The sequence below is a fragment of the Cheilinus undulatus genome, linkage group 21, assembly GCF_018320785.1.
Source record: "Cheilinus undulatus linkage group 21, ASM1832078v1, whole genome shotgun sequence".
NCBI classification, from domain to species: domain Eukaryota; kingdom Metazoa; phylum Chordata; class Actinopteri; order Labriformes; family Labridae; genus Cheilinus; species Cheilinus undulatus.
In genome coordinates this window covers 39,967,307-39,986,089 of record NC_054885.1, presented here as the reverse complement: position 1 = coordinate 39,986,089, position 18,783 = coordinate 39,967,307, and the positions used below count along the sequence as shown (strand labels likewise).

Below are 18,783 nucleotides of genomic sequence, written 5' to 3'. Positions count from 1 at the left end.
TGACACCTGTGGTTTAACTGGTTTTGGATTAACTGTGACATTACTCTACTATGATGCCCACTTTAACAATTTATCAATGTCTTTGGTGAAATTGATACAGACATTTTTGGGACAGAAAGTACATTTACAGGGATAAATATTTAAAAAGTAAATTTAAGTGATGCCGTAATGTAAGATGAATGACAGTGGATCACTAATTTTACTTAAACTCTTTCTGAGTAATGTTGATATATGAAAGCAAAGCATTAGCACCAAAACCCCGTGTTTATGAAAAATATAAAATAAATAAATATGATGGAAGAATAAAAAGTTATTGTTTAAGTCTCATGGTTGTAAAAGGGTTCTGGTGGCCCAGAAGATCTCTGAAGTCTGGGACAGACTGGTCTAAAGCTAAAGACTGCAGGGAAACTCCGCTCCAGCAGGGGGCGGTACTGGCGTGTATGCTCCGCTTTGTCCGCCGCCAAAACGCTCATTTCACAGAAGAAATATTTTTCTTTTCGGAAGAAGATCCTTACAAAGCGGCCCTATTTCTTTTTCAACCAGAAAAAAAACAAGTGAAAGAACCCGAAAAGCGACGATGTACGCCAGGACAAACACCGGCAGCACACACGGAGACTTCCCCGACAGAAACGGAGTGAACTATGTGACTTCCACGGAGTCTTTCGGACACTGCTCTCAATTGTTCTGGAAAAAGGATCCCAACGACTCAGGAGTAAGAAAGCCTCTGATTTACCGTTAGACAGCCGAGAGGAGAGCCGAAAATCGGCTAAAGGAGACAGAAAATGTCAGATATTCACTGGAGAGGGAGACATAATTCACACATGAGTGTTCAACGGCCATTAAACTCCCGGTTTAGTCTCACTGAAGGATCTAAAGCAGCGATAAACGAGCAGAAAGGCTCCGTTAGCTTCATGCTAACCTACCGACCGTCATGCTGAGAGGCTCACGGCCTAGTCTGTCTTTAGCTGCCGAGCTAAGAGGCTAGTCTAATCAGCGCATGAAAGTTTATCAAATTAACCCCTTATAACAATACATGTGAAGCTAAATGCATTTACCCACTTTTATACCTTAGTTTGGATGTTTGGAGACTCAAAATAAGAAGAAAAATAAACGGAAATGCAGCTTAGCATCGCCGAGCTAATGCTAATAGTGACAACATAGCCGAGCAGAGCTGTCATCATATCAGAAATTATCCTCTCATTTCAGACTGATAACAATCAAACCACATCAGTACCGGTCTCAGTACCACAACAATTAAAAATTAAAGCTCAGCACACACAATAACCCACAATATTATGATTTTAATTGGTGAAATATGCTATCAGTCTCCTGACCACTGTTTAAACCGAGCAGGTTCCTCAGTAAGGGTTAATTTCTGGGATGTTGCCGATGTGTTTGGGCATTTTTGACAGTGTGCAGGAGTTTGCATGCAGGTTATGATTGATTATTTCCTCTTTTAAACATCTGTGTTATTAAATAAGTGCCGTCGTTTTTAAATCCCTCTTACCTTGGACACTTTTGCGCATTAAAGTAGAAGATTTTTATCGTTTAAATGCTTCAAAAACAAGAAATCACTAATGGTAGAAAGCGTTTAAGCATTTACATTAACCAGTATTACTGCTGAGCTGTGTTAGCATCAGTCAAGCCCTTTTAAATGAGGCACACTATGATTCAAACATCGTGTCATAAATGGTGTTTTAATGTGAAGCATATTTGAAAATCTATGTAGAATTAAACGGCTAAAACGTGAGTCAACAGGCAGATAAGGTACAAAATAAACACACGGGGCCTGCAATATTGTTAGCAGCCAGCTGAAGGTAAACATGAGCAGGCTGTCCCACAGGAAACGGGAGCGGAAGACGCCCCGTGGAGGACTTTGAAAGAGCTCTTTGTGATGGCAGACTGTGAGCTTCATTCATGCTCTCTCTGCTCTCAGATTATCTGCACAGTGCATTTACACCCACACTTCTATTTACATGTTTCTGTAGTTTTATTTTAGGTGAGGTTTCTATTCTGTCAAGTGCTTGCATGCCAAATTATCAGTTACTTTGTGTGTTCAGTGAGCTCTGCTAACCTCCCAAACCTCCCATTGTTTGTTTCTCTGAAAAACTGTTGACATCATAAAAAAGTTTGAAACGTTCACTATGCCAGTCACCTCAAATTTTTACTTGTAGTCTTTATCGCTGAATGTTAAAAATCAAGGAGAACAAAAACACTATTTTATAAGGTCCACTTCAAGGCCGCACAATGAATTGTAATGTTATTATCACAGTACGATCATTTGGAATAAACACACTGAAATATGAATTTAATGAATTAAGAGATGCCTCTAATATATAAGGATGCAAACCCTTCTCACTCTGCATTTGTAGATTTTATCTGTTGAATGACAGCAGAATTTAATATGAATTCCCAAACAAAAATTGCTGGACATTATCGGCAGAAAGCAGCTGCAGAAAAATATTCAAAGAAAGCCATTAGAGACTCACACAAAGTTGTAGAAATAAAGATAATAGAGAAGAACATTTAGCTAACGTAGGGCAATTGATTCAGCTTTAAACTGCACAAATGTATTTTGTTCATTATGCTGTTATGTAAAAAAAGAATTATGCCGATGTGTACAGCTTATAAATACTTCATAAATATCACTAGAAATACTCATATCAGCTGTAATGATAGTTAAGTTTTTGGGCAATCATCTGTAATATCGTACATCCCTAGAAATAAAGTAGTCTTTCATATTGCAACATACAAAAGAAAGAAAGATGATTCTGTGTTTTTTCCCAATATCACTCAGTCTTTATGGTGAAATAAAGTGCAGAAAATAAACAAGAATTAAAACGTGCAGATTTTCTGTAACTGTCAGCTTTTATGCTCTTTATGTTTAACACATCGGTGTCAGGAACATACCCCTGCCAAACTAACAGCTCTATCAAAAAGCTGTTTTTTTCACAGATAAAATGGCACTAAATCGTTTAAAGCACAGGTGTCAAATGCAAGGCCTGGGGACCAAATCCGGCCCCTGAAACAGTTAAATCCGGCCCGCAAGATGATCTGATGTTTCTGTTCTAACTGTCCTGTCAGTCTGAGGTCTGCAGATTTCCTCAAGTATAAAAATGTGAACTTATCCTGATGATGTAAGATTTCCTTGTTAAGTCACAAAATCTGAAAAATTAAGGAGTAAAAATATTTAGATGAGAAGTCAGGAATGTGGAAAAGAAATTAATGTGCGTTTTAATTTCACATTTTCAATTTTGCATCACACAATTAGGACTCAAACGTAGGATAGTGACTTTTTGTTTCATACTTTGAGCATTTCAACTCAATTTTGACTTCTCATACAATATTTTGAGCTTAAATATTCATAATTTGAATTTTTAAATGATATTTTGACCTCTTTAACCCATTATTTTGTATTTAATTTCATATTTTAACACTAAACTTTGACTTAATAATCCCATTGTTTGGCCTTTTAGACTCACAGTTTAAAATTTTGAATCATATTTTAACTTTTAATTTCATGATTGAAAATTTATTTCATATTTTTACCTTTAAAACTCATTATTTTGACTTCTTAATAAAATATATTTGCCATTAAAAAACATTATTTTTCAATTTCAGTTTCATGTTTTGACCTTTTTGAACTAATAAATTTACATTTCTCAGATTGTGAGCCTTTAAACTTATCTTTTTACCTTTTTAAATGTCAAAATCATTTATAAATGTATTAATTTATAAATTAATTATTTATTTATTAAAAAGGTGAGCCTTTTAGGCCCTCAGGTTAGTCCTGAATCCAGAATCCGGCCCCTGCTATGATTGAGTGTGGTTTGAGGGTAGCTGGCTGCTAATGTAAGAATATCTTATTGCATTTAAATTAGGAGTCGACCAGTTAACGGCCTGGCTGTTGAATATTTGGCTGATTATCAGATTTGGCATTTTACCGCTAATCTATAAAATAAATAAATGTAAAAGTGCACTATTTTGGTTCTACTGGAAGTGTGTCCTCCCCTCTGGTTTTACAGCATCACCAAATGTCCTGTATACAACCAAATCTGATTGGCCAGATGTTACATAAGTAGCCAATCAACGTTTCAGCTTGGTTGCCACTGACACAGTGAATGCATGACATCACTTCCTGTTTCCTGCGGCTGCAGTGTTTCTCTGTGCCGTCTCTCATGCTGATAGAGCAAATTTTTGTAGATTGTTTATTTTCCCTTTTTTTCATCATGCAATTTTGCTTTTGCCACATTAAGTACATTTTGTTCATCATAGTTAATGCATATCATGTTCAAATATCAGTTATCTGTCTCATAAATGGCTAATATTCAGTATCAGCCCTGAAATAAAACAATATCCCTAATTGAAATTATCTGAAATGTGTTACAGTACAAGTCCAGGCTTTATTTTCATCTTCCTGCAGTGTAATACAGCAGTCATACAGCATCATACTGGAGCCTTCATCCAGTGTGCATGCTGATTGAGAAAGCATTTCTGTGTTGCATGAAACACTATTGTTACTGCAATAGGCAGGCTTTTGCAAGCTCTTATTTCTCAACAATGAAAATGCATGTAATCCCTCTGAGGTTAAGGTTTGGGTTTTCACTTATTTATTTATGAATGTGTCGTTGTCCGTGCTGTTAAATGTTGCACTCTGCTGCTTTGTGTCTCAGAAGACTGTAGTGATAAAATGCATTAGCCTGGCTAGCTCACATTTAGCAGGAATAGTTCAGGTTTGGTTCCATTGAGTCTTTTATAGGCTGTTTATTCCAGTGGACAGAGCTGCTGTCTGTGTTAAGCAGAATAATGTGGAGGATTTATAAAATGCTTCAGGATGAAATAATCACTTGTGGAAGTCTTAGTCTTCCCTTCAAACACTGCTGATGTCTGCGTTTTAAAAAACTCCTCTGCACTGTGTCCCTCTTCTCTGTGACAGCCGAGTTCGACCATCAGCTGGTGCGATCAGCTCCCCACGTCCTCCGCCGCCCTCTCCAGCTCCAGCCTCTCTTCAGCGTCTCTCTCCAGCTCCAGTCTCTCCATGGAGTCCCGAGCGCCACCGCCCCCTGCCCCTGCCCCAGCACCGGCTCCCGCACCGGCCACGACGGCGTCAGACGACACGGAGGAGTCGGACGAGCGGCCGTACGTGTGCGACCTGTGCAGCTGCGCCTACAAGCACGCCAGCTCCCTGCTCAACCATAAACTTACCCACAAGACTGGAGACTTCAGGTACGCACTGAAGATCCAATACGGATCATGAGACCTTCGTTTCTGTGCTTACCAAAGAGGTGTTTAGGTTTTAAAGCATAAATGCCACAAACTTCCCTGACGTCTGCATTATTTTCCTGTCCCATATGCAGGTGCGACTTTTGTAGCAAGCCCTACACCAACTACATGTCCCTGCGTAACCACATGAGAATCCACGGGCAGAAGCGTTACATGTGCGACCTTTGTGGGAAGGCCTTCCGACTCGCCCGATACCTCCGTAACCACCAGAGGATCCACGACGACGGACCCAACCGCTTCGACTGTCCCTCCTGCTGCAAAAGCTACCGGACCATGCTGGAGCTGGCCCAGCACCGCTGCAGCGCCGCCGTGTCCAATCAGGTGAGTGTGTGTAAGGCGTGAAGAGAGCGTAGGGTCATAATCATTGAGGAAATCCTGATGTACCGTCTTTATGAAACGTGTTAGATCTTTTAAATGAAAGATGAGCTTGTCTTCTCTACTGTCGTGTTTTTGAGTTTGACTGTTGCTTTGATAAGTCAGAACAGATGGTTTCTAACGAACTAGTCGTCTCTAGAGCGTTGACGTTCTGGGTCCTTTTGTCTGACGATTTACTCTAAAGCCTGATTATGCATCTGTGATGAAGCTCCATCCTGAACCTTACCCAGAGATCTACATATGTGCACCTCAAAATGTGACTTCACATTAAAATGATGCTAATTACAAGCCCTGTGATTGGTTTGCTGCGTCACACTGATGACTGCCAGTCTCTGAGTAACGTCTGCAAGCGTATGGTGTGTACTGTGCTGTGAGATTAATGGCTGCAGACAGAGATACAGCGAGACAAATCTGCTCATCAACACCTCAAAGAATCATACGTGCATCTCCTCATCCTCACTCTCCTCCTCTCTTTCCTCCGTCCTGGGCATCAGCTGATTCAGCAGCCGTACTTTCCATCTCCTCTCATTTCTTTGCAATAACTGCAGCATGATCACTGTTGATCAATATTTATCTGTTTCAGCTCCAGCATGATAGCGCTCAGTTTTATTGCAGTGCTTTCCTGTATCCTTTGGGTAAAGCAGCACAGACGTATGTAGTGCTGATGACCATGCGGACTCGACACAGTTGCATAAACCAGGCTTAGAAGAGGAGTGGGGGTCATGTACTTGAATTTGATCTGGGTCCAAATGTCACAGCACTTTTAACCCTAATGTTCAGACAAACAGCTGCTCACCTGCTTTAATTTACCTGCACAGCTGCTAAAGCAACGCCGGAGATCATGTTGATCTAACCCAGGGGTGTCAAACTCAAGGCCAGAGGGCCAAATCCGGCCCCCTGGAGCAGTTAAATCCGGCCCAGAAGATCATGTCATATGTGTATTCTACCTGGACCAGCAGTATGGGGTCTGCAGATTTACTCCAGTATAAAAATGTAAACTTGACCTTGATGGTTCAAAATGTCCTTGTTAAGCCATAAAAATCTGAAAAAAGTAAAGAGGAAGAAAAAATAGATAAAAAGTCAAGAATGTGGGGAAAGAAATAAATTTGTGTTTTTATTTCATATTTTCAAATTTGCATCTCAAGATTATGTCTCAAACTTAGGGTTTTGACTTTTCATTTCATACTCTGACATTTTCAACTCATAATTTGTACTTTATATCACATTTTACCTTTTAGATTCAAAATGATGTATGTTTTCAATTCACTGTTTTAAATTTTACATTGTATTTTGACCTTTTCAGCTCCTTAATTTGGCTTTTTAATCCCATATTTTGAATTTTAAACTCATGATTTCAACTATTTCTCATATTTTGACATTTCAAATTCATAATTTTAACTTTTTATAACATATTTTGACTCACAATTTAACATTTGTCATATTTTTAAAAATTTTTTTTTAGTCATTTTGAATTTTAGCTCATATTTTTGCATTTTTAACTCCTTAATTTGGCTTTTTAATCCCATATTTTGACTTTTGCATTCATGATTTCAATTTTTTCTCATAGTTTGAAATTTTTAATTCATTATTTTAACTTTTTATAACATACTTTAACATTTTAGACTCACAATTTTAAATTAAGTCATTATTTGGAATTTTAGCTCATAAGGTGACAATTTAAACCCCTAACTTTGGCTCTTTAATCCCGTATTTTGACCTGCTAGACTCACAATTTGATGAAGGAGAAAGGAAGGGAAGGATGGAGTAGGCGTGTCTTATTTATCACCCCTCCCTCCAGGATAGATGGACTTCAGCTGAAACTCTGGGGTTTAGTTGTGACAGTATGAGTTGTGTTGAAACAACAGATGAAACATCCCAGACCACATCAGTATCAGTCTGAGCTATCAGATGCCAAACTGTTTCAGGTCACATAGGGGTGGCTCCTCTGCATGCTGAATGGGGCTTTAATGGTTCTTGAAACATGCAGTCTAGGGCATTAGTTGCAGCCCTCTGCTGCATATTTCTATGTGTGTTTCAGAGTGTTTTCTGTTTATTTGACATGTATATAACATGTTTATCTCTGTCCTCTCTCCAGCAGCCTCACGCCCTCCTGTAGCCATCGCTGTCAGTCAGGGTTAGAGAGAGTTAGGCTCAGTTTAGGGACAGGCTCAGGGAATAAAAAAAACACTTCAGTGGATTTTCCTCACCACTCTAGTAATCCAAATTTATGTGTGTGTGTGTGTCTGTGCGTGTGTGTGTGGGCGTGGTTAATAAGAACCGGTTCAACTGCCCGTCCTGCTTTAAGAGCTACCGAACCATGCTGGACCTGGCCCAGCACCGCTGCAGCGCCGCGGCCAAAAACCAGGTTGGTGTGAGCGTGAGTGAGCAGGTGTGTGTGTCTGTGTGTGTGTGTGTGAGGAGTCAGCAGGTTAGCTGTGAGGGAGGACCAACAGAAACAGGAGCTTTAGACCAGCTGATCTGGTTCAATTCTGATTGATTTAGTTGTTTCAGTCTGGGTTTAAGTGGCGGTTACTCAACTTTAACTTCAAGAGAAAGCTCATTTTAATGGTATGTGGCTAAAACTGGAACCCTTTTGAACAAAACACCTGCTCACAAGAGCTCCAGTATGAAATCCTCCTTTAACTTCATCCAGGAACAGCGTTTAATGGTCGACTGTTGGGTCTGAGCTAAACTAACTGTGTGATTTCAGACATGGAAATAAATCTCAGCTGATTTCTAAGTTCATCTTCATCTTTTGTTTTTAACTGGCATTTTTAAAATCCCCCTACTCATTCTATCAGCTCTATTGCTTTGCAGGACGTGTGCCATTAAAATGTGAAGATGCTCAACAGGAATCACAGCCAGCAGTAAGATCAGACCAAATATTTGATCCTTTTATAGATGGGCAATGAGGAAAACGATCAAACATGCAGGGTTTAACTGTGTTCAGACCAAAACAAAGCAGTTTTACAGCTGAGTTATTCGTGTCCGTTGATGCTGGTTAAAGTTAGGGATGTTCCTAAAAACTGTTCTCTTTGTTAAATAAACAGAATTGTAATTTCAAAGCAGCCTGACGCGGTGAGAAACTTTCACCCTGGACTGGCTACCTGTAGAGACAGACTGCTAGCCTCCCTCACACCTGTGGTTGATCTACAGTCACCTGTATACCTGACGAGGGTTTCCTGGACTGTTGGAGGAAGCCAGAGAGATGCACAGGGAGAATGTGTGAACTCCAGCAGGGATTTAACATGAACCTTCTTACTGTGAGGCAAACCTCCATTGATGGTTAAACAAGCTACATGTGGCTAACTGTTAGCTACCTGCTACATCTGTGGTGGTTAGGCTACTCGTCTAATTATCAGTCTGATTATGGTCAATTTTACAGCACATGTTCTGTAAACACTCGTGCTGTCGCCATAGTTCAACCAGTTGCTCCTTTATTTCTTTGGTCCTAACTCTACGCTTCACGTTTACTGTTGCTGCCAGGGCTGTGTTTGTTGTGCTTCCTTCTTTGACCAGCTTGCCGCCTTATTGGCTGTTGTCAGGTTGGACGCCACATCCGCAGAGTCCTTGCTCGGCTGTCCTCAGGATTTCTTGAATGTAAATATTGAACATGCTTAATATTTACAAAATTACGTCAAGGTGGCTCTGGTTTTCTTAGCAGATCATTGAGTCTAAAATCTGTGTTAAAACTTCTCACGTCAAAGGAAAATCCAGTCTTTCGTATCTGCAGGCTCGCAGGCAGCAGTTTCAAGTTGGGCTGGGCAGTTAATCGCAATTAAATTAATTAAATTGCAATTTGGCATGCTACAATTTTCAAATCACAAAAGGTACAATATTTTTTTGACCTGAAATTTGTGTTAAAACATTAGTTTTAAACTTTTTTTGCAGCAGAAATGTTATGCATGACATATGCAATCATTCAGGTGCTACCTTCTTCATTTTTGTACTTTTTTCTTATTAAATATAAGAATGACAAAAAACAACTCTTCAATGCAACAGTTCATATCCAATTTGCAGTACGAGTTAAAATCATCAGAATCAGACACTTTTAAAGAATTCTTCAGGCCTTGTTTAGGAGTTCAGGAAAGTTGAGGAATAATTGCATATCAAATCACAGTTGCAGTATTGGTGGAAAAAAAATGGCAATTAGATTATTTTCCGAAATTGTTTAGCCCTAGTTTTAAGACTGTGTTTTTGAAACAGCGCCACCCAAGGAAGTGGAGAAGCGTTGCAAGTAAATAAGTTGCAGCAGTTTATGGACCGTAGATTTAGGACCCAGGTTTTTCACTCAAGTTGGCACAACTTTGATTTAACTTTAAAGTTATTTTTAATGTTATTAGTGTTTTCCTTTAATTTTATATAATTGCTTTAAGACAGACTGGGGTCCTGAGGCCAGACCAGTTGAGAACCACTGTGTTGGACCATCAGATCATCAGGTCTTTGCTGACTTTGGTCAAAGGATGAGAATCTTCCTGAAATCAGCACCATCATCTTGAACTGACAGTAGCTGCTGACCAGCCTTCCTTGGCTATCGCCGGTGTAGAGGTGTTAAAATACGTTTGTTTAATAATAATAATTTTCCAGTGTTTCAGCCGTCCGTCTGTCTCCTAGCAGAGACGAGTCTTACTGCAGTGTATAACCCAAAACAAACAGATTAAACTCTGATTTAAAGACGACCCACAGGCTGAAAGGATGCTGACGTGACTACAGCAGGAGGAAGCTTTGTTTAAGTCTGAATTTGACTGCAAGACAACATGCACACAAGCTTTTAAATGCTCTGGTTTTTGGACGGGAGTATGGTTTTGACTTTTTGTTGTGAAGCGCTTTTAAATGAAGACATAAAAATCTGAAAACATTCCTTCTGATCATGAGTAAATAAGTTCTGTATGTTTTTAACAGTAAAGGCCTCTGCATATCAGACATGTTTTATCCATGTAAATAATTTGCACATTATTTTTCAAGCATGTTTTGAGTCGATGTGAGCAAAGCAAAGTTTTACAACAAGCACAAATTTGATCGAAATACTCTTCGTTATTAATGGTAGAGAATAAGGATGGGTAATTAATCGCAAATTGGATTTAATCGCAATATAGCCTCATACAATTTTCAAATCGCAGAGGCTGCAATTTTTCTTTAACCTGAAATTTGTAAAAAATATCAGTTTTAAAACTTTTTTGCAGCAGAGACGTTATGCATTACATATCATGCAATCATTGTAGTAGCATATTTTTAGAATAGTGTGCCAAAAAAAAATCCTATTTCCTTCATTTTTGTATGTTTTCTTTTTGTTAAATATGAGAACTATATAAAAATTATCATTCCCTGTAATACAGCAGCTTATATGCAGTTTGCAAAGTGAATCAAAATCATCACAATTGAATATTTTTCAAAATTGTTCAGTCCCAGTTTAGTCTAATATTGTGTTTGTTATAGTTTAGAATAAATGATTGCTTGTTTTTGTTGGAAAATACATGAAATGAGGAACTTCTACAATAATTGCATGTTAAATCACAATCACAACATTGGGTACAAAAATTGCAATTAAATTATTTTCTGAAATCGGTCAGCCCTTGTAGAGAGTTTAGAGGCAGACAGGAGCAGAATGCTTCTCTCCTGACTTATTTCAGTCTTTAATCTGAGGTTATGTAGCCTGGTAAAAGAGAGACGGGCAGCCCAACACATGCATGTCAATGTAAATGTGCTGTATGCACAGCCGGAGCTGTTTCCAACCAAACAGGACTTTAGTCCAGGGATGCATCCAACATCAGAGTCTCCTCTGACCTCGGACATACAGCTGATCACTGCTCTGGGTCCAGAATCTTCCAGACATAAGGAGGATCTCCCTGCTCATGTAGCCTCCTGCAAAGTTCTCTCAGGAGTTAAACAGTCTCCGATAATGGAAATAACGGTTTTACGATAGTTTTTGTCCCTCTGCATATTTGCTGAAACTTTTTAAGCTAACTTTTTGAGAAGTTTGCTTTATTTTGCTCTGAACACAATGACGGAGGAAAGCCTCTCTTTAAGCTGTACAGGAAATGGATGCAGGGATAGGTTGATGTTTGACCGTCTGTGTGAGTGTCTGCGTGGGTGTGCACAAACCGACCACTCCATCCACTCATACTGGCAGGATTACAGAGAGGGAAGTTAGTGAGACAGAGCGAGCAGAGCTCCAGGATTTCAGGATCTGATTCAGTGTGAAACAGTTTCATCACACTCATCTGTCACCTCTCCTCTCCTGTTTCTGATCTTTTCACTGCTGCATGAAGCACAAACGCGCTCTCAGCGATCAGAGAGATTAAACGCACTTCCTCTCTCTTCTCCTATCAGTCTGGCAGTCGGCGCTCCAACTTCTCCACCACTCCTCGTCGTCAACAACAGCAACAACAACAGCAGCAGCAACAGAACAATGCTAACCCGATGATGCAGCCGCAGCACGGAGGACACGGCCAGCCCGAGCCTCTGCCCGCCCACTGCGTCTCCCCGATGTCGCAGCAGGGTGTGGGAAGCCAGCAGGTGCCTGACCCCCACCAGGTAGGAGATTTCATTTAGAAAGCCTTATCTCTCTCAGATTACACATTTATGATATTATTTCAGTTATCTTTTATTTAAACAGGATTAAAAATGTGAAATCCATCTTAAATTGGCCTATTGTTGAAATATTTTACCTTCAAATTTCACGTTTTTCTACCTGAGAGAGGCAGCTTTATGATGGATTTTTGAGTCGTTCTGCAGCTCCCTACTACTGAAATCTTCACTGACTGATCCGCTAGGTTTCATCAGCTCTAAGGACTATTTCATTCCAACAGAGAGTGTGCTGATCTGATGTGTCTCTCTGCAGGTCCGTCCCAGCTCGGTGTCGTCTCAGAGCAGCCAGCAGAGCATGAGGAGCTCGTCCTCCAACAAACACGTCTCCTCCTCCAGCGCCGCCCCGTCCTCCTCCTACCCCCTGCTGCAGCCCCTGGTGCCTGAGGTAAAGGAGATGAGCTCGGGATACACTAGGCTGAGCGCCAACCCCATGGTAGGAGAGAGAGCCGACACACTCACACCGCCGTCTGCAGGCTAGCTGCCTCCTCCCTGTCTCCCTACTAACACCAGGAGAGAGGGACTAAAACCCTTTTAGACGTTCACGTGTCCACCAGGAAACTCCACCCACAGCTCACGCCTGCTCTCCTCTCCTCTGCTCTGACGATAGAAGACATTGAAAGTTTTTATAAAGAGTGAAGTAAAAGGATAGAAAACTCTGGAGAGTGAAGATGAACGAGGCGTGCTGCTGTCTGTGGAGTCTCCTGGTCGACTCGGTCTCAGCTCCCCTCTTCAGTCTTTCAGCCTTCTGCTTTCTTCCTCTAAAGTCTTTGGACACAAGTAGAGCTGTTTCTAAAATATGTAGGAAATAAATCATCATTTTCTTAGAATCAAATAACACAACTATAGTTATTTAAATTTATTCAGCCAGGAAAACCTCATTGAGATTTTACAAAACATCCTTTTAATCTCCTGATTAGGCCTTTAAGTGTTGCATATCAGGATACTTTAGCCATCGTGTTTATCAGTAACTAAATAAAGGAGTTCCTAAACTCCTTCAGGACAAAGAATTCAGAAACATTTTGCACAAATTTGCTCCTTTTGTTGTGCAAACTTTCTGTATTTTTGAAGTTTAAGAAACTTGAGAAATGGTTGCACCTTTATCTAAAATCCAGCTGCTAAACTCCTCCCTAATTTCTGCTCTGAACTTATCTGAGAGATGACTAACCTGGGGCTGTGCTGCTAACCTTTCCTCCCTTTAACACTGGTACTAATCACTGTCACCTCTGTTTTACATGTTTATGGCTGAGTTCTGCCTCTGCATTTACCTCATTTCATTACACTGTTGTTTACAATGTCTTTTTGGTTAAATGTTCAAAAATGCATCAACTTTAAAGGAAACTTTACCTCATGAAATGTGGATTTTAAGTCTGTGAGTCCTGAAAGTGTTTAATTTGGGTAATAAGAAAATCAAAAGTTTGGAAGCTTTTTAATGTCATGTTTTTGAACAACACAATGTCTGATTTTAAGAATGATTCACGCTGCAGCGGTTTAAAATCGGCCGATGTCAACCCTCTTCACCAGCCTGCTGTAAATGATGTGGCATGAATCTATGTAAGCCGTGGCTGTGTTCAGGGTCATGCTCGGCTGTGCTTTCTGTGTTTCGGACACAAACTGATGCAAAATCACGACACCTAAATAACCGGCGCTTTTATACCGAGCGCCGTCTTCCTCCTCACTGCAAACAGATATTCTCCCAAAAGCTAGGGAGTGGTGTCTGCAAAATCACGTCTGTAGCATCTTTAGATATCTGGCGTGTCCATGTGTAAAAATTTCAGAGATGTGCAAAGCCAGGCAAAAATCTACCGCAAGGGACCCCTGCAGTCGTGTCTGAAGATTTTAGGTCACGTTTGACACGCAGACACTCGAACCTCAAAAACGGCTTTACTCATAATTCAGAGGAGAGGGTTTACCGGATCTGTGGGACTAACTCTGATGTGTTTCATTGGCCATATTTTTAGGTTGTGTGCAGAAGTATGCCTGCAATTTTTTGGCAGTTAAAAATATCAGTGGCAGATTTTTAACTTAAATCACAGAGCAGATTAAATAAAATATTGGCTTCAGTGTAAATTAGTCATGTTGACCAGCCTCTCAATATTAAAGGGACAGTCATAGAAATGATTTTTTGACCCTTTTTTATTTTTATACTAGGGCTGTAATGATTCATTAAATATTCTATCAAATTAATAGAAACTCAAACCATTGGTCTACTGCTTTATTTTAAAGTCATACTTTTATTTTGAAATTCCAACAATTCACAAGCTTGACAGTTTCCGCCGAGCTGTGCATCACCATGAACTTTTAAACTAGAGATGGGTGCGATTAATCGCTTAAACAGTTAAATTTGTTTTTCAAAATAGCTGGCACGGGATTGACGAGTCTATTAAACTAATAACCTATCATTTTTATGAACACAGGCTTGAAATTCTGGTCTATAATGCTCCTTTAACGGTAATGAACCTCCCACCACTAGAGGCCGCTGTACCTTCAGTTAATGGCCGCTGCCTTCCAGCGCGGTATGACCGTTTTTTAAAGTGGTAAATGGAAATAAAGTGGTGTATAGGCTGTCGAGGGTTGAACTCACGTTTAACTTCCATCTGAATTGAAAAGAGGCCATGTCAGAGCATGATATTAATCTGCAGAGAGGATTGAAGGCTGGTGGAGCTAGCTGCTAATGTTAGCCACGCTGTAGAGAATATCAGGCTAATGTCACACCTGGTAACACCATGACCCTGTTTTCTAAGGATTTTCTCCTCTTAGACTAGTCGGTTAAATGAAATTTAAATGAGTATTTAGCCAGATAGGAAAATAGACGCTTAGGAACATCCTTATTTTAAAAATGCTAACAGTAAGACAATTGCTAACAGCTAGCAGCTGACATCACAAGGATGAAGAAGAAGTCTTCACTCTCAGCTTTGCTGGCCTGCCACCTTCTTTTCCATTTGAAAAAAAATCCATGATGCATTTCCACATAAAGATGATTTACTGATAGAAACCGCTCTCTCCTTGCTGCACAGGGATGAAGTATTGAGTGGTATCTGATTCAGGCTCTGCAGAAAAACGGAGGGAAAGTCTGCTCTCATGTTAAATTCAGCTTAAAAATTCAAGTAAACTGACCTTGATGTGATTTATGCAGAACATCAGCTCTTAAAATACTGTAAAATCCTCACTGCATCACCACTGTGCTCCAGATTTAATCTCTTTAAAATCTAATAATGTCACACAGAACTACACGTAAGCTATATGCCACATTAATAAAGTCTGATGGGCTGAACCGGTGCGGAAATAACTCCTCAAACTCATACTGTGGCAGTACTTATATCAGAACATATATCAGTGTTGTGTTGTGATGAAACGGGTGATTTACGTCCCTAAGTGAACGTATTTGTGTCCTGATAAAACAGATTCTTGATCATATTTCTATCTGAATGAAAGAGCACTGATTTATCTGCACTAATGTGTTTGTAATGTTTGATTATGGGAGAAAAAAAAATCTAGAAATTTGTCGGTGTTGTTTTGCACATCTATTAAGTTGAGAGCACTATAATTAGTTTTTACTAGAACTAAATCAAACCTACACAGACTTTAATGTGGAGAAAATGTGCCTCATTTCTGCTCTGAACAGCTTTAATTTGCTCCTCATCTTTCTGTTGCTGCTTTCTGCATTGCTATAAAAGTTTCCATGTTTTTCCCTCCTTTATTTTGGATCCATCAGAATCCATCAATGCATCAGATTTAATGTTGGAGTCACACTGACGCTGCTCTTTCTCTCTCCCTCCCACCCTTTCTTACACCGAATCCTCCCCGTCCTCCTTCCCCCGTCCTCCCCCAGCAGCCGAAGCACCAGGACACTTTTTCTCTGGCCCCCCAGCGGCCCCTCACCACCATCAACCCCATCGGACACTCCCTCCATCCGAACGGAGCGCCCACGCTGAAGCCTTCCCCCGTGCCGCGTACCATCCAGCCAATGCCGTGGGAGCAGCGCTCGCTCTACAATCAATGAGACATCCTGGACCCCGCCCCCCACCTCTGCCCCCCCCCTCCCCTTCACGTCGCGTCCACCCCCACACACCCCGCCTCCCCCCTCCGCTCGTGAAGGAGGGAGGACCGGACGCTCATCCCCCTCCTCTGGAGCGCTGTGTTTGGGCCGGGGGAGGCCGAACTAGCTGAGATTGATTACTGAGTAGTTAGGTTTAAAACTGTGTTGCCTTGACCCTCATGTATGATCTATGCCATGTACTGATCTAAGTTAAACTGTCTGTCCCTCACTAAGATTTATCCTCCCTGATCTAGTTAAGAAATATCTATCCTTCCTCCCCGTTATGAATAGTGGCTCCCCGCTCCCTCCCTCCCTTTTCCTCCTTATTTTAAATAAAACAAGAACTTATTTTTATGAAAGAACCCGGAGATTCGACGGGTTCAGGGCACCGAAAGTAGATGTGACAAATTCCCCTCCAGTCTGATATGTTTTTGAACATAAACCTGTTTCTTTGTGGCTTCTGAAGGAGACGAGGATCTTCTTCTTCTTCTACTGTTTTGTTTTTTACGTCCCCCTCCTTCCTTCCTTCCTTCACGTGCTCCAGAATGAAGCTTGTGTATATCGTGTGTTCGGAGACACTCTCAGCTCACAACACAAACACCTCTCTGCTCTCGGGGCACGGACAGCACGGACCACGGCGTGACCGAAGCCGCTGCCCGCTGCTCTGCGGAACTCTCTTAGCTTCTGTGTTGTGAAGACTGAAGCTCTGCTGTTTAAAAAAATTTAAAAAATAAAGAAAAAGGACCTGGATGAAAGCTCGGCGCCGTTACCGTCTTTAACACACAACTGAAAGCTCACTTTTCTAAACCTGCATCTGACTGCTGGTGGCTTGTTGTTATTGTAGTTTTAATAACCTGTTGGCTGGGATTCTAAAAGCTCCACCCCCTTTTTGTTCCACACTTCCTCACTTGAAGCACTTTAAGACGAGTGCTGTTTTATCCCTGATTATCTCGCCCCTGCCTCTCTGGAGCTGATGTAACATCGCCTTACATCGACCTTCATCCTCCTCATCAGTGTCGTAGCAGCAGCTCTGGGACACGGCTGCATCCGGGAGCTTCAGCGGAGCCACAAGCTCCGCCTGCAGCCCCTAATCTCCCAAAAACGCCCCTCAGTGTTGTAGAAAACATCACGCCTGCATCTCACGTGTAACACCGACCTCCAGGGTGTTTCAGCCAATGATCACTCAGAAGTGAATCTAGCAAACGGCCAATAACAGTCTAATACAAATCGGTTTGTAGCTCTGTTACGCTAACACGGTGTTCATGGAAATACCCACAATTCTACTGACATGTATTATCTCTTTTTAAAGTCGTTTCTATTTTTATTCATGACATGTTTTCATCGTTGCTTTCTCTCTCCTTGTAAAGTGTCTTTGAGTATTTAGAAAAGTGCTATACAAATAAAATGTTTTATTATTATCACCATCACTGATGATTTTCTTACAGAGAACGACACAGTTGCAGGTTTTTATTTAATTAAAGGCTTTTAAAAAAAATGTTTCCTGGGGAAGAAATGTCAGTGGTGCATGCTAGCAGCAGGACAAATAATCTAGCTTCAGTTTCAACCAGGATTTTAGCTTCCATGAAAACAAGATAACTGTGAGTAAATGATTACCGTGGTTTTGGTTTTGTCCACAGGTTCTTTGCAGAATCGAAATGAGATTAAAATCGTAATATGGCCTGGTGCAATTTACAAATCACACATGGTGCGATATTTCTTTAGCCTGAAATTTGTGTAAGAATACCAATTTCAAACCTTTTTCTTTTTTGCTGCACAGATGTTATAAATTACTTATCATGCAATCACTCAAATGGCAGGTTTTGTTTCGAGTAGTCAACAAAATCCTCCTTTTTTTGTACTTTTTTTTTTACTACTTAATATGGGAATGACATAAAACTGACTCCTTCAATACAACAATTCCTATCCAATTTGCAATACAAGTCAATATCACAGATATTTTTAGAATATTTTCAGCCCTGGTTTTATCGAATGCAGTGATACTCAACGTGTGGCTCTTTTATGTCTTAATTTTGAAATGTTATTCCTCCAGAAAATCTTTATAAAGGGAAACTATGACCTCAGAAATTACCCATTGCAAGTCACATTAATCAGTTTGAATCCCCACATTAATACAGTTGGCTTTAATTTTCAACCTTTATTATCAACCTTCAAGCCCACTTTTGCCTTCTTTTTTTGCCCATTTTTACTACTTCTATCCCATTTTTTGCCACCAGTTTTTTGCCTTTTTTGCTATTTGTAATTTTCCCTGTTTTGCTATTTTTGCCAATTTTTGCCCGCCTAAGCCACGTTTTGCCATTAAATGCCACTGTTTTCAGCATTCTTGTGACACTGCTGTTTTTTGGCCATTTTCCCACATTTTTGGCCATTTTAGTCATATTAACCTTAATTTTTGCCACATTTTTGCTGCTTCTTGTCCTATTTTTCCCTTGTTTTTGCCCATATTGGTCACTTAAATACTCATTTTTTTTCAACGTTTTTGC

The 18,783-nt window shown here is 40.4% G+C and overlaps 1 protein-coding gene across 4 annotated transcripts; it reads left to right on the top strand.

The window, feature by feature from the left end:
- Positions 1 to 497: 497 nt before the first annotated feature.
- On the top strand, positions 498 to 17,700 carry LOC121503606 (zinc finger protein 646-like). 4 transcript variants are annotated; one of them, XM_041778088.1, is made up of 7 exons: positions 498 to 712; positions 4,937 to 5,226; positions 5,358 to 5,604; positions 7,934 to 8,023; positions 11,989 to 12,192; positions 12,500 to 12,631; positions 16,079 to 17,700. In XM_041778088.1, exons 1-7 carry the CDS (start codon positions 578 to 580, stop codon positions 16,244 to 16,246), a joined length of 1,266 nt encoding a protein of 421 aa, XP_041634022.1. In that variant the 5' UTR covers positions 498 to 577; the 3' UTR covers positions 16,247 to 17,700. The 4 variants fall into 4 exon arrangements, with proteins under 4 accessions (XP_041634022.1, XP_041634021.1, XP_041634020.1 ...); XM_041778087.1 differs by having other exon boundaries at positions 12,500 to 12,679; XM_041778086.1 differs by having other exon boundaries at positions 12,500 to 12,679; positions 16,076 to 17,700.
- Positions 17,701 to 18,783: the final 1,083 nt, after the last annotated feature.

Coding starts and splice junctions, on each gene's coding strand:
- LOC121503606 (XM_041778086.1), top strand. CDS start 578: ATGTACGCCAGGACAAACACCGGCAGCACACACGGAGACTTCCCCGAC. Junction 5,605..7,933: donor GCGCCGCCGTGTCCAATCAG/GTGAGTGTGTGT, acceptor GTGGTTAATAAG/AACCGGTTCAACTGCCCGTC. Junction 12,193..12,499: donor AGGTGCCTGACCCCCACCAG/GTAGGAGATTTC, acceptor GTCTCTCTGCAG/GTCCGTCCCAGCTCGGTGTC.